This window comes from Artemia franciscana, chromosome 19, assembly GCF_032884065.1.
Source record: "Artemia franciscana chromosome 19, ASM3288406v1, whole genome shotgun sequence".
Taxonomy (NCBI): Eukaryota; Metazoa; Arthropoda; class Branchiopoda; order Anostraca; family Artemiidae; genus Artemia; species Artemia franciscana.
The window spans coordinates 17180346-17196412 of NC_088881.1; the positions used below are offsets into that span (position 1 = coordinate 17180346).

General features: G+C 35.2%; 1 protein-coding gene across 1 annotated transcript in view; it reads left to right on the plus strand.

Moving 5' to 3' along the window:
• The first annotated feature begins 2120 nt into the window (after positions 1-2120).
• The window catches only part of LOC136039355 (uncharacterized), a 74434-nt gene continuing 60487 nt past the window's right edge, over positions 2121-16067 (plus strand). Inside the window, exon 1 of the mRNA XM_065723016.1 lies at positions 2121-2237. Within this exon, the coding sequence (XP_065579088.1) occupies positions 2195-2237 (43 nt within the window). The 5' untranslated portion in view covers positions 2121-2194. The remainder of the gene's footprint in view (positions 2238-16067) is intronic.

Sequence of the window (16067 nt, forward strand, 5' to 3'; positions counted from 1 at the left end):
TTATTGGGAAGTATACAGGCGTTTTCAGGAGGATTTTTTTGGTTTGGGGAAGGGGTTGAGAAGAGGGGGATATGCTAGGGGAACTTTCCTTCGAGAATTTGTAATGGGAGAAGAAAATTTCCATGAAGGGAGAGCAGGATTTACTAGCATTATTTAAAAAAAAACAATTAAAAAATAAAAGTGAAAAAGCTTTTTCAGCTGGAAGTAAGGAACAGCAATAAAACTTAAAACAAACAGAAATTATTACCCATATGAGGGGCTCACCTCCTTCTAATACCTCGCTCTTTACGCTAAAGTATTTTCGGTAATTTCAACTACTTATTCTACGGCTTTTGTGATTCAGGGGGTCATTCTTAATGAATTGGGATAAAATTTAAGCTTTAGTGTAAAGAGCGAGGTACTGACGATGGGGCGAATCCCCTCATATATGTAATAAAAACATGAGAATACAAAAGTTCTTTACGTAAGCTAATTTATAAGTTACGTAAATCTTTTACCAATAAAAAGATTCGTAAAAAATTAAAAGTTCTAGTTGCCTTTTTAATTAACCAAAAAATCGGGGGGCAACTAGGCTTCGTCCCCCGCTCTTTTTTTCTCAAAATCATTCGATCAAAATTATGAGAAAGCCATTGAGCCAAAAAAAAAAAAATATGCAAATTTCGTTTTGATTATTCCTCTGCGGAGAGCCAAAATCAAAACATGCATTGATTCAAAAACGTTCAGAAATTAAATAAAAAAAACAAGTTTTTTCAACTGAAAGTAAGGAGTGACATCAAAACTTAAAACGCACAGAAATTACTTCGTATATGAAAGAGGCTGCTTCCTCATCAACGCCCCGCTCTTTACGCTAAAGTTTTTTACTGTTTTAGAAAGAAGAATTGAGAGAAAGAGTCAAACTTTAGCGTAAAGAGCGGGGCGTTGATGAGGAAGCAGCCTCTTTCATATACGAAGTAATTTCTGTGCGTTTTAAGTTTTGATGTCACTCCTTACTTTCAGTTGAAAAAACTTGTTTTTTTTATTTAATTTCAATACAAGATGACTTACATCCATTACATCCTGACTTGTTGCAGAAGCAAGCTAAATCCTGAGATGGTGTAAAAGTAAAATAGACTTAATATCACACCAGGCTTCATCTAGCCTATTTACTTATGCAGTGCAAAACAATTTAAGTCTCAGTTAATTGCAAGGAAGAACGAATTCCTTGATCAATGGTAAAAAACAAACGAAGTCGAAATGACGGGCAAACTAGATACAAAATCTTGACATTTTGCGATTGACTCATTCAACACAGACACATTTTAGTAGATTAAGTGTGCATATTGAAACTAAATAGAACGTTAGTCAGTCAACCCTCCAACTTCCCTATTTAATGCCATTTTTTAATCAGAAAGTTAAAAAGGTAGAAATGTTCATTTGTTGTTCTGATTTTACATGTTTGCACGTTTCTTATTTCATACCTTTTCTTATGCTAGTTTTCATTATTTTACTCCGCTATTGACATTACGTCTTTTAAGTGGGAAATAAAGTTCTATCAGTGTCCTGTAGAAAAGTAGCACATTAGAACGGGCAAATCCAAGCAAAGTTCTGAGACAATGTAAAAAGAGCTCAGGTCTAATTGGGCTTAAAAGTAAGCGAAGTCCACGGTGATTTCCTGCAATACCAGGCCAGAGTGATGGTCTGATGCATTAAGACAGTAAGTTTTGACTCATTTCAGAAAACAGGCTAAGTCTAAGGTGTAGAATTTAGTGAAGCGTTTAGAGAAAACAGTTCTTATGTTTAAACTGCAGAGTCGACTGCTCCAACTGAAGGCGTGATGGAAAAATATGGAGATTCTAGGGGGAGGAAGAGGGGAGCGAATTTTTGATGGAAAAGCTGTTAAACACATTACTTTTCTTCAAAATATCATCATCATTCCAAAGGATTTCAATTTGATGCATTCCTTATGTACTTTGGTCTTTCACGATGAGTAGCTACACTATTTTACCCCATTCATATTTCTCAAAAGGAATGCAATTTGAAAAACGAAAATACATGAGATAAAGTATGAATACAGATCTGCGCATTATAAGAAAAAAGGAATACCTTTTAATGGGGAAAGTTTTCCTTTCCTACTCAGTACGCGACAGGAAGTGGTCAGAAATAGAGGATTCATTAGAAATCAGTAAACAGAGTGAAATCTCACAGAATTAGAAGAATGAGAATAGTGCATTTCTTGTTCTTTCTTCTCCTAATGGAAGGTTAGCAACCATATCAAATAAATTTCTTTTCACCTAAGTTTTGTCAGTGAAATAATTTTCCTAATAAATTTTCAGAATGAAAATTAGGAATTAAAAATTGAAGTTCAACGGAGCTTCAATTTTCACTTAAAATTTTCCAATAATTGTACGCACAGTGTTTACAGATTTCAGCAATATCCAGAAATAGGAAACTTTAAAAATATGCAGAAGAATAAAGGTCCGGCTTGTAAAATATTTCTTGAAAATATTATTTAACTACGTTTTAACTGCGGCACTAGTTATTTTGTTTTTTATAATTGAACGGTAAAAAGTCATGTAAATTTGATGTATAAGGGTTTGCAAAAACAGAAGGTAAATAAAAAATTGAAATTATTGAAATAGCGAATAGAAAATATTCAGTATATGAGGGGTGTTGCCAACCCTTTTAAACTATTCCACTTTTGGACTAGAGTTAGTTTTTTTTTCGCCTGTGCTTCAATAACCGACGCTCCAATGCAAGAGCAACGTGATAATACTTCGTTCTTCAAAATAACTTGAAAATGAAAGGATGGGTTGATTTGCTTTGGCAGTACGACTTTCATTTCAGTTGTTTCGCAAGAAGAGGCGGCCAATGAAACACTTTCAATCAACAACTGGATGTATTTTTTTTTTTACTTTAAAATGCTCTCTGTTAAGTAGCGATCCCTTTCCCTTTATTATAAAGAGCATGGGGCAGAAAAGGGCAGCAACCTCTTTATGTACAGGATAATTCATGTCTATTTTAAGTTTTATGCTGCCCTATAGTTTTATTTTAAAACAACTTGATTTTTTCTTCTTTGCTTGCACAAAAATATTGCTTTGTAGTTACAAAATATGTCAGTACTTTTTCATAGTCACACAAACTTGGGACTTGAGCAAATATCAATTATGGAATAGAATCGAATATCCCAGTTCTCCTGCCTTGTGGGTTTTTTGGCCATATTCAAAGAAAATCTCTTTCTCTTCACAAACCATAATTATTCTGATTGGTGGACTTCCTTTGAAAATACTGCACCCCATAAAAAATTTCCCCCGCTTATTAAATTGAGGACCTACCAAAAATGCATGACAAATAAAGATAATGAAAAAAAGTAGAATTTTGAAAAATTCCACCGATATCCCAGACTATAGGCAGAGTTTGTTGTGCAGACTATCCGATAGTATTTATTTTTGTGTTTTTATTATATTGTAATTCTTTTTTCTTGTATCTGGGGTTGAGTTATCATAGAAGAGTAAAATAAAGGTTAACAGTGGAGCGCAGAAAGTGATTTCAGCTATTTGGAAGTTTTTAAACAAAACCGAAATGTCAAATTTTGGATTCAACATTGTAGGGATTACAGGAGGGCTGGATAACAAAAAAGGAACCGATAGGAATAATGATTGTCCTCCATAGCTTAAATCCAGAAAAAGGACAACTGAACTTTTAATTTCAATCAAATGAGTCCATTCCGAGCTTCTAAGATATTCTCATCATTTTGAAATGGATGAGAAAAAGTTTTTTTTTTTTTAGCACTTTTTAGCCCTTTTTTGGGTTGCATTTTAGGGTTGACCAATATTTAAAACGCATCGAAAATTAGTTTATATTCCTTTTTGTTACACTTTTTAATAGTCGGGCTAACCTTTTGGGGGAGTGGGGGGTGTGGCTTCAATTCTCATTTCCCCCTGGATACAGTCAGCAGATGCAAACCCGTTTGTAATTGTTTACTAGGCCGATATGCCAAAAGTTTGGTAAGGGCATTCTCTGGAAACGAAATGCCTAGCTAAGTAAATCGGAAGACACGATGAACCTCGGTCATTAACCATGATCTGCTTGAGAGAACAAGTTGAAAATTCTAGAGAATGTTGAATGTGAACTGGACCTCAAATTATGAATTAACGGAGAGAGAGCAGAGGTAAACCGAATGTCTCTATTTGTATTGTTTCATCAAAATAAGAAGGGCACAATCACTTTTATTAGTAAAACGTGACTAGTCATATGATATTATTGTATTTTCAATTCGTTTAATTTACATAGTCAAACTCTAAGTCAGAAACAAGCAAATTTATAATTGAAAGGGCTTCTTTTTCAAATCTTCAATTTAAATAACATGGAGTCAAACTTTAAGTCAGAATCAAGCAAATTTAAAATTAACATTATTATTTATTCTAAACAATGCCTGCTTTACCTTTAAGGGGCGTTTGTTTGATTCTTAATTCCAAGACAGAATCAAGAAAACTTAAGAAGAACAGACCTCTTATTTCAGATAAGGAAGCAAGTTGATTTGTTTAAGCTCTATCTTAACCTGCCATTGCCAAATGATACCTATGCCCCAAAAGCACGAAGAAAAAAGTTAAAAAAAATCAAATATAAATTTAAAAACTATACGATAAAATAAAAATGAAACGTTTTTTTTTCAACTGAGAGTAAGTAGCAGCATTGAAACTTAAAATAAACACAAATTTTTGTGGATGTTCCCGAGGCCACCCCTCCTCAACATCTTAGTTGCCACTTTAAAGCTGATTAGTTTTTTCAAAATGTTTTTTATTCCAACTCAATGGCCCTTGTATTTCAGTAGTTGTTCTTATTTAGGCTTTGTTTTCACACAATTAAGCCATAATTGTCAAATATTGCATTTTTTACAACACAAGGAAACGTTTCTTGCTATGGATAAAAATTATTTTACACGACATAAATTTCAATTACAGTTAATTCTAAATTGCTTCAGCATTTGCTCTTGTTTAGAGCAACATTTTGTCAAAATTTAGGACACAATTTGAATGTTTAGTCAATATCGTTTTGATAACCCCTATGTATTCTCAAGACCAGAATATAATTTACAAATATTGGAAGCTACAGTGATGACAGCAGGCAAAAATGGTTCCGAAGCGGGGGTTAAAAGCCGATGGGAAACATCTGAAATGCGGAGGAAGATTTGCTAGATGTTTTCGAAAGAAATTTCCTACGGATTGTTCAGGGTACTTGAGTGACTGACCATGCTTTGAACAGTATGTGTACGAAAAATGTGGTTCTATCTCGCTTTCTAGAGCTATAATGAGAGAAAGTTTGAGATGGTTTGGGCACGTTTCGCGTTTGAAAGACAGCCGAAGATTGTCCTTTTTGGCCAACCTTCAAGGGCTAAATGGAAAGCAGGTCGTCCGCGTCTGGGTGAGACAATATCATAAAGAGAGAATTAAGGGAAGTGGAAACTTCCTGGAAGGGAGAGAGGCTTTGAATAAATTGAGCTGGAGGAGGAGCGTACGTAACTGTGTTGGCCTCAGGCCGCTTGATGCTGCAATGAGTTGCTAGTAGCAGTAATATTCATTACCAAAGTTACAAGTAGTCGCAGTCGCAAGTAGTTAGAGTAGCTGTCTCAAGTAGTCACAGCCAAAAGCTGTCTAAGTCTCGGTCTTGAGTTTAGACGACCAAGTCTCAAGTAGTCATAGCTGCTCAGCAAATAGTCGCAGTCACAAGTAATCGCAGTTACAGCCACAGTAGTAGTAGCAACAGCAGCCCCAAAATGGTAAAGGTTGAAACAACAACCAATCCTAAGATATTACATGGATACCCTCCTGATAACCTCGATGCACATAGTGTCTTTTTATTTAGCTTCACGCCACCTTAGTATACCTTGAAATATATCCTTAGTCTGTTTTGGTATGTTCACGATCAAACATTTCATAATTATATTTCCTGTATGTAAACAATGGGTGCATTGTATAGTTTCAAACCTTTGTCGAGAGTCTGTGGGGGCCATGATATCCTAAGAGGCATAGATATTAGATTTTTAACTGTTTTGAACGAAGTGACAAGAACCTAATTTGCTCTTTACTAACAAGAAAAAACAAATGAACGCAGACTGAAATTTACATATACTTATTTTTATTCCTTAGAGTCTTTATAATTTTTGATTTACTAAAGAGAAAAAAGTGAAAACATTTAAAACATATTTTGTTTTCAGCAAAGTGCGAATTATGTTCTGGTCTTGAGAAGGCATGGGGATTTAAGTCCCACTCATGTTATTTTTGCCTTGCTTGAGTTTGACTCGGTTAATTATTGTAATTTCTGTTTATTTTGGGTTTCATTTGCTTATTGATAAGGATTTGTGATAGTTTTACACTTGGAAAAATATTTGACTTTATTTCGGATTATTTTTGGTTAAACAGAGCTCTATACTTTTTTTGAAAAACTTATCTTGAGGAGACAGTTTTTAATTAATCTTTGTACTTTTTTTTAATGGTAATCTAGTCTTTTTCATGGAATAGAAATAATATTTTTTCAAACAGTTAGTGGTAACGAACTGTAGTAAGGAGCGACCCGGCTCAGTAATAACCAAAACTCTAAAAAATGAAATTTTGATACCAATACCTACATCAAAAGAATCGCATTTTAATGCTGATTTTAAATATATAAGTTTCATCAAGTTTAGTCTTACCCATCAAAAGTTACGAGCCTGAGAAAATTTGCGTTATTTTAGAAAATAGGGGGAAACGCCCCCTAGAAGTAATAGAATCTTGACGAAAATCACACCATCAGATTCAGCGTATCAGAGAACCCTCCTGTAGAAGTTTCACGCTCCTATCTACAAAAATATGGAATTTTGTATTTTTTGCCAGAAGGCAGATCACGGATGCGTGTTTATTTGTTTTTTTTTTGTTTTTTTTTTCCAGGGGAGATCGTATCGACCCAGTTGTCTTAGAATGTTGCAAGAGTGCTCATTCTAACGGAAATGAAAAGTTCTAGTGCCCTTTTTAAGTGACCAAAAAAATTGATGGGTTCCTAGGCCCCCTCCCACGCTAATTATTTTACCAAAGTCAACGGATCAAAATTCTGAGATAGCCATTTTATTCAACATAGTCGAAAAACCTTATAACTATGTCTTTGGGGACGACTTACTCCCCCACAGTCCCCGTGGGGGGAGCTACAAGTTACAAACTTTGACCAGTGCTTACATATAGTAATGGTTATTGGGAAATGTACAGGCGTTTTCAGGAGGATTTTTTTGGTTGGGGAGGGGTTGAGAAGAGGGGGATATGCTGGGGGAACTTTCCATCAATAGTTTGTCATGGGGGAAGAAAATCTCCATGAAGGGAGCGCAGTATTTACTAGCATTATTAAAAAAAAAACAATGAAAAAATAAATATGAAAAAGTTCTTTCAGCTGGAAGTAAGGAGCAGCATTAAAACTTAAAACAAACAGAAATTGTTACCCATTTGAGGGGCTCACCTCCTCCTAATACCTCGCTCTTTACGCTAAAGTATTTTTAGTAATTTCAACTATTTATTCTACGGCTTTTGTGATTCTGGGGTCATTCTTAATGAATTGGGACAAAATTTAAGCTTTAGTGTAAAGAGCGAGGATCTGACAAGGGGGCGAACCCCTTCATATATGTAATAAAAATATGAGAATACAAAAGTTCTTTACGTAAGCTAATTTATAAGTTACGCAAATCTTTTACTAGTAAAAATATTCGTAAAAAATTAAAAATTCTAGTTGCCTTTTTAATTAACCAAAAAATTGGAGGGCAACTAGGCTTCCTCCCCCGCTCTTTTTTCTCAAAATCATTCGATCAAAATTATGAGAAAGCCATTTAGCCAAAAAAAAAAAATGCAAATTTTGTTTTAATTATTCCTCTGCGGAGAGCCAAAATCAAAACATGCATTGATTCAAAAACGTCCAGAAATTAAATAAAAAAAACAAGTTTTTTTTAACTGAAAGTAAGGAGCGACATTAAAACTTAAAACGACCAGAACTTACTTCGTATATGAAAGAGGCTGCTTCCTCATCAACGCCCCACTCTTTACGCTAAAGTTTTTTACTGTTTTAAAAAGAAGAATTGAGAGAAAGAGTCAAACTTTAGCGTAAAGAGCGTGGCGTTGATGAGGAAGCAGCCTCTTTCATATACGAAGTAATTTCTGGTCGTTTTAAGTTTTAATGTCGCTCCTTACTTTCAGTTAAAAAAACTTGTTTTTTTTATTTAATTTCTGTAAGAATCCATTGTTTGGCTTGCTGTTTGAATGCTGGAAAAAAATTTCCAACATTTTTTAACGTCATACACCCTTCGAAATTCTACGCACACAGTATAGATTAATTTATTTTTTTACGTCCTCAAGCTGACCTGCATAATAAAACTTAGTACTATTCCCAAATGTATAATTATACTCTTTGACAAACTTGATACACTTAAGCTCTTTTGATTGCGTTAAATTGTAAGAGCAGAACTAGTTATAGTAATGGCCCTGTAAATTTCAACGTAATACTCTCGGTTGTTCTTGGGATAATGCTGATATATCTTATTGGAAATTTGCATAGACAGAGTGCCTCGTGATTTAATTTCCAAGCAAAATTTAATTTAAGAGCATAATGGGTAAATTGCTTAGCTCCAGGGGGGGGGGACATACCCATTATCCCCAACGCATAGTTATTGGAAAGTACAACTATGTTGAACAATATAGCTATCTCAATACTTTGACTAGGTATATTTGGAAAATTAATGGGCTTGGGAGGAGGAGAGCTGCCCTCTAATCTCTTTCGATTCTTAAAAAGAGCATCAGAACTTTTATTTTACAACAAAATTAGCTCCTGTAAAAGTATCAAGTATATTGTTATCTATGATAGAGCGGTGCTGCCTATGATTTTGCTTATATGTCCTTTTGAAAGCTGCATTTTTTTTTTTTTTTTTTTATTTGATAATATTTCTAAATATTCCCTAGAAGTTTCAATTTAAATTACTTAACGTCCTTGGTTACAGTAACCATAGAAGCAGCATTAATATTTCTGATTAGTTAAAAATCTGCCTGAACTTGTCCTAAAAGGACTTAACATTGTAAGCCTCTTTGAGATATTGCTGTGTCACTCTTTACACAATCTACATCATCACGGTTCTTTTTGATTTAATTTAACATTTGCCTAGATATTCCTTGAAGTATTCACCTCAACACGCTTAACCTGTATCAAACAGTTCGTGGTAACGAACTGTAGTAAGGAGCGACCCGGCTCAATAGTAAACGAAACTCTAAAAAACGGAATTTCGATGCTAAAAGATACATCAAAAGAATTGGATTTTTATGATGATTTCAAATATATAAGTTTCATCAAATTTAATCTTTGTCATCAAAAATTACGAGCCTGAGAAAATTTGCCTTATTTTGAAAAATAGGGGGAAACACCCCCTAAAAGTCATAGGATCTTAACAAAAATCACACCATCGCATTCAGCGTATCAAAGAACCCTATAGAAAAATTGCAAGGTCTAATCTACAAAAATGTGGAATTTAGTATTTTTTGCCAGAAGACAGATCACGAGTGCGTGTTTATTTGTTTTTTTTTTCCAGGAGTCATCGTATCGACCAAGTGGTCCTAGAGTGTTGCAACAGGGCTCATTCTAACAGAAATGATAGGTTCTAGTGCCCTTTTTAAGTGACCAAACAAAATGGAGGGCACCTAGGCCCCCTCCCACGCTCATTTTTTCCCAAAGTCAACGGATCAAAATTTTGTTCCGCATAGTCGAAAACCACAATAACTATGTCTTTGGGGATGACTTACTCCCCCACAGTCCCTGGGGGAGGGGCTACAAGTTACAAACTTTGACCAATGTTTACATACAGTAATGGTTATTGGGAAGTGTGCCGACGTTTTCAGGGGTATTTTTTGGGTTTGGGGATGGGGTTGAGGGGAGGGGGATATCTGGGAGGATCTTTCCTTGGAGCAATACTTCATGGAGGAAGAGAAATTCAATGAAAAGGGCGCAGGATTTTCTAGCATTACTATTAAAAAAAATAATGAAAATGTAAACATGAAAAAGTTTTTTCAATTGAAAGTAAGGAGTAGCATTAAAACTTAAAACGAACAGAGATTATTACGCATTATGAGGGGTTCTAAAAATACTTTAGTATAAAGAGCGAGGTATTCAGGAGGAGATAAATACTTCGCTCTTTATGCTAAAGTGTTTTTAGAAGTTTCAACTATTTATTCTACGGCCTTTCGGATTCAGGGGTCATTCTTAAAGAATTGGGACACAAATTAAGATTTAGTGTGAAAAGCGAGGTATTAGCGAGGGGACAAACCCCCTCATATATATAATTAAAAATATAAGAAAATAAAAGTTTGTTACGTAAGTTAATTCTTAAGTTACGTTTATTTTTTACTAATAAAAACGTTCGTTAAAAATTAAAAGTTCTAGTTGCCTTTTTAAGTAACCAAAAAATTGGAGGGCAACTAGGCCTCCTTCCCCATCCCTTATTTCTCAAAATCGTCTGGTCAAAACTAAGATAAAGCCATTTGGCCAAAAAAAAGAATTAATATGCAAATTTCATTTTAATAATTTATGTACGGAGAGCAAAATCTAACATGCATTAATTCAAAAACGTTCAGAAATTAAATAAAAAAACTAGTTTTTTTTAACTGAAAGTAAGGAGCAACATTAAAACTTAAAACGAACAGAAATTACTCCGTATATGAAATGGGTTATCTCCTCTGCAATCCCTCGCTCTTAACGCTAAAGTTTGATTCTTTGCCACAATTATACTTTTTAAAACAATTAAAAGCTTTAGCGTAAAGAGCGAGGCGTTGAGGAGGAGACAACCCATTTCATATACGGAGTAATTTCTGTTCGTTTTAAATTTTAATGTCGCTCCTTACTTTCAGTTAAAAAAACTATTTTTTTTATTTAATACTAGTGAAAATTGAAGTAACAGAAGTAGCATTGGTAGTACTATGCACATAGCACCTTGTTTTTCCTCAACATCCTCCTTAAAACACGCTGAAAGTTTCAACCTAATGCCATAAACTGCTCCTGAGGCATAGCTGACACGTCTTCTTGACAATATGTGTGGGCATAGTGTGTTTCGATTTAAATCAATACAGTTTAAATTTTCCCCAGTTGTTTTGTCTTAATACTTATAGCTTTAGTAGCAGTAGGAGTAGTACTAGTACTAGCAATAGTAGTTTGGCAGTAGATTTAATAGTAATAGCTTTAGTTTTAGTAGCAGTAGTAGTAGTAGTAGTAATAATAGTACCAGTAACAACAGTATGAGCAGAAGCATTAGGATGTGAATATTATCTTTTGGTTAGTTAAACATACCCCAAAAGAAACCCAAAAGAAACTTGGTAACCTCATCAAGAGACCCCAGACCACTGGAAAAACGTGCTCATCTGACATTCTTGAAGAGGAGTAGTTAAACCATTTTTCTAGAGTGTTTGGGTGCAAAGATCTCAAGCTTGAAAGAGATTGTGATAAATGTGATAAGTTTCAAAAAACAAAAAAAACTCGATACCTTATTAAAAGTGCGAAATACCTTTGTGATATTTAAATCGGTTGTAGCTAGAACAGTTCGTAGATTAAAACATGGAAAGGTACGTAGTCTCGATGTAATTTGTCAGTATAACCTAAGGCATGGCACTGACCTCTTGTTAGAGCATTTCACTCTTCTGTTCCATATGTGTTTCAGATGGTGTTATGTCAAATATCCCCCCAAAAAAGGTAAGATCAAAATCAGTGCACAGGATGTAGACCAATTACCGTTTCAATTGTTCTCAGTAAAGTCCTCGAGCTCCTTCTCCTTGGAAATTTCAGGGAAGTGTAGACTGGGTTATCGTCAGTTGGGATTCCTCCGAAGCCAGAGTTGTGCGTTTGTACATTGTCTCTTTGACAAAGCCCACAGAATGGGATCCTCACTCTTTATGTGCAGCGTAGAAATCTCAAATGCATTTGATTCAGTTGTGCAGTCTCAGGTGTTTCTGTAATTACTCGAGTATGGTGTGAATACTCATGTCACAGCATTTTTATCTTTCTGGTACTCAGGCAGTTTTGTGAAAGTCATAATGACAAGCGATCACCTGAGCAGACCATTTAGACTTGTTCGAGGTCTTCGTCAAGGATCTTTATTAAGCTCCAATGTTTAATACCTTGACATCCGGAATAACAAAAACAGTTGCTGGAGAATTCAGCATCAATCTCAGTGACCTCAGCCTGCTTTCGTATGCTGACGACCTGCTGATGTTAAGCTGCAATCTAACTTCTCTACAAGAAAATATTGAGCACCTGTTAACTGGCTACAAAATCGGTATCGGTCTAAGGGTCAATGCACTAAAGACGGAATTTGTGGAATTTTGTCCCTCAGCAAGCAAGCAGCAAAGCCGTGACCCTACTTATGTGACGGTTGAACAAGTAAAAAGTTTCCCTGGAAATAAAATGAAATACCTGGGAATAACGTACGGTCAGGATTCTAGAAGTGCCCGTTTACTAATAATCGAGAAAACTACCAAGAATATTCGTTCAAGCTACGGAATGCTTGTTTCTCTGAAATTTAGCTTAAGCAGGAAGATTCTTGCAAAGCTTTACGCAGCGGTTGCTCTCCATCACCTGTTTTACTATCTCCGCTGTGGAACTGGTTCATGCAAACTGATAGACTAAAACTCCGATCTGTATACTGCAAATACCTTAAGTTTTTGATTCGATACCCCCTCTACGAGAGAAACACATTCGTTCTAAGATCTCAAAAGACGTTGTGCCGTCTATTGAAACAAGTGCCGAAAAAAGGCTTTGGAAACACTGTTCGAATTTTTGCCCTTCCACCTGATCTACGAGTGTAAATGAAGAAGCTATTACATGATTTTCTTCTTTGATGCTGGGTTTTCTCGTTTTTTTCCTTTTCTTCTTTTGTATTACTCTGCTTTTCTATTGTTTTTGGTATGAGAGGGAAAAAACGCAATTATTATTATATGTCCTTTGGTATCCTGTATGCTCATATACTTCTTGAAATTTTCATCTTAATGCTCTTAGCCTAACAAGTAGTTGCAATAGAAGTAGTAGTTGAAGTAGTAGTAAAAATAGTAGGTGTAATGGTAGTAGGCTAATAGTAGTAGATTATAAATATTGACATTCATCTCTCTTAACATTTCCTGAAATTTCAAAATTAATATGCTCAGCCATTCCCAGGTAATGCCCTTATGACAGCCCGTATGTACATAACTCGTTTTTATTTAGTTCATCGCTCCCCTCAACATTCTCTGAAACACTTGCCCGAATGCCCTTCGTCTTTTTTGAAAGTAAAGGTCGAACATGCCCACCTTTCTCAATAACATATTCCAAACTAAACAATGAAAAATTTACCTAACTTGCAGCGCTAACCCTGAGGGCAGCGTGTATTAGCGTATTTGGGGGAAGGATTGAAATCTCCAAGGACATTATTACTGGACCTTTCAACAATACTGAACAAAATAGCTGGCTCATAATTTTGATGGGATGTGATTTGGAAAACGGTGTTGTTTTTATGGGTGGGGGGTGGGGGGTTCCTTTTAATAACTTTTAACTCTTAAAAAGGGCACTAGAATTTCTGATTTCTCATAAATAAGCCCGTTGCAAAATTTATTCTACTGACATTCCATAAAAAGTTATGTGTCCCCGCAAAAAAACTTCGACCCTTGCCCATGTATTCCTGGGGGTTGTGTCAACCCTTTTTGCATTCATATATGCTGTTTGGACTAATTTAAACAAAAGGACTATTTCACAATTTGAGCCAGATTTATCTCGGGAAAAGAAAGCGTCGGGGAGGGGGTGGATAGTTGCCCTCCTATGACTTTTGACACTTAAAAGGAACTAAAATAATTTTGAATTTACAGTCAAATGAGACTCCTCTATGGCTTTAAGACTATCCCTACCATAAAAGCCATGCATGCCACCAGAGCGTAACTTACAACCCTTGTCCCCAGGCTCATGTGACGCCCTAAAGGTCATGTTACATGATCTTCGGACTGTTTTGAACAAAATCGGTGTCTCAAAATGTGTATCGGATGTATTTGGGGAAGAGAAGACGTAGGGGGGGGGGTAGTTTTTTCGATCCCATTTCCTCTTAAAATGGCACTAGAAATTCTTATTTTCAATTGAATGAACCTCCCCTAAAGTCAGTGTGACCACCCTTCAATAAAAAAACCTTATGCGTTAGTAATGGGTAACTAGCATAACTTCTAGCTCTTTTCCCAAGGGTTATGGGTGGTTGTTATTCCCAAATACACAATTAATGGGCTGAGTTCTGGTTGGGAGTGTTTGGGGAAATTATTTGCGTGACCGAGAGGGGGGATTTTGTTGTCCTCTAATCAAATTTTATTCTTAAAAAAACTAAACTTTCACTTTACAATCGAATGGGCCTTTGAAGTTTCTGTCATGACTCCTTCCGTACCAAATGCTTTGGTCAGAAGAAAAAAGTATATTATGCTCATATCGCTCTTTACATAGGCAGGTCTATAGCGCTACCTATGACTCATTTACCTTACTCTCGCACCCGTAGCGTTATTCTATTTTTTTAACCTTTTGGTACTGTCACTAATTCTTCCTCACAAGGTAAATCATCCTTTACGTCCATTCTTTAAAAAATTATTTCATTTTCTTCTATTTATTTTTCCTGTAGTTTTTTTGCCCTACTCTCTTTAACTCTCTCCTTGTCACTAGTTTTGGCCCCGTTCTTTCCTTTAGTAAATAAAAAGAAACAAGTTTTTTTTAAATTGAAAGTAAGGAGCGACATTATAACTTAAACAGAAATTATTCTGTATAGGAAAAGGGGCTGTCCACTTCTCAATACCCCACTCTTTGTGCTAAAGTTTTTTATTGTCTTAAAAAGGTGAGCTGTGAGAAAGAGTCAAACTTTAGCGTAAAGAGTGGGGCGTTGAGGAGCGAACAGCCCCTTCCATATACAGAACAATTTCTGTTTTTTAAGTTTCAATGTCGCTCCTTACTATCAGTTAAAAAAAAATGGTTTGTTTTTTACTTAAGATCTAAACGTTTTTGAATTAATGCAGGTTTTTAATTTGGCTCACCACTAATGAATAATTGAAACGAAATTTGCAGTTTAATTTTAATTTTTTATGCTAATATTAGCCTCATAATAACCTAAGTTTGATTTTATAACCTAAGTGGCAACCCATTTCATATAGGCTACGTAATATTTTCTGTTCGCTTTGAGTTTTGATGTTGCTTCTTACTTTCAGTTGAAAAAACTTGTTTTTTATTCAATTACTGACCGCTTTTAGATAATGTCAGGGAATCCAGTTCCCCCTCCTTGGAACATCCCTTTCCCCTACGAGAAATTTCTCCATCGAAAGATTCTCCAACATAACTTAAATTTGTGATATTTGCGGAACCAATTTTATAAGGCAGTAATTTTGTAATTTTGTAGTGTCTAAACAACTAAAGACGTCGAAACTATTTTTGTGAAAACGAGAGTCGCAAGTTGAGTAATTCTCTGTAAAAGATATACGTAATAACTTATGTTCTTTTTTTAAGTTTTAATGTTGTTCCTTACTTTCAGATGAAAAAAACTTGTTTTTTTATTATTTAATCAAACAGTTCATAGTAACGAAAAATATATAAGTTTCATAAAGTTTAGACTTACCCATCAAAAGTTACGAGCCTGAGAAAATTTAAAGTCATAAAAGTCAAGTCTTAAAAGTCATTAAATCTTAACGAAAATCACACCATCAAATTTAACGTATCAGAGAATACTACAGCAGAAGTTTCAAGCTCCTATCTAGAAAAATGTAAAAAAAAAAAATTGCCACAAGGCAGATCACGGATGCGTATTTATTTGTTCTTTTTTTATTTTTTACCCAGGGGTGATCGCATCGACCCAAAGGTCCTAGAATGTCGCGAGATGGCTCATTCTAACGGATATTAGAAGTTCTAGCGCCCTATTTAAGTGACCAAAAATTGGAGGGCACCACGGCCCCCTCCCACGATCATTTTTCCTAAAGTCACCGGATAAAAATTCTGAGATAGCCATTTTATTCTAAATAGTCGAAAAACCTAATAACTATGTCTTTGGGGACAACTTACTCCACTGC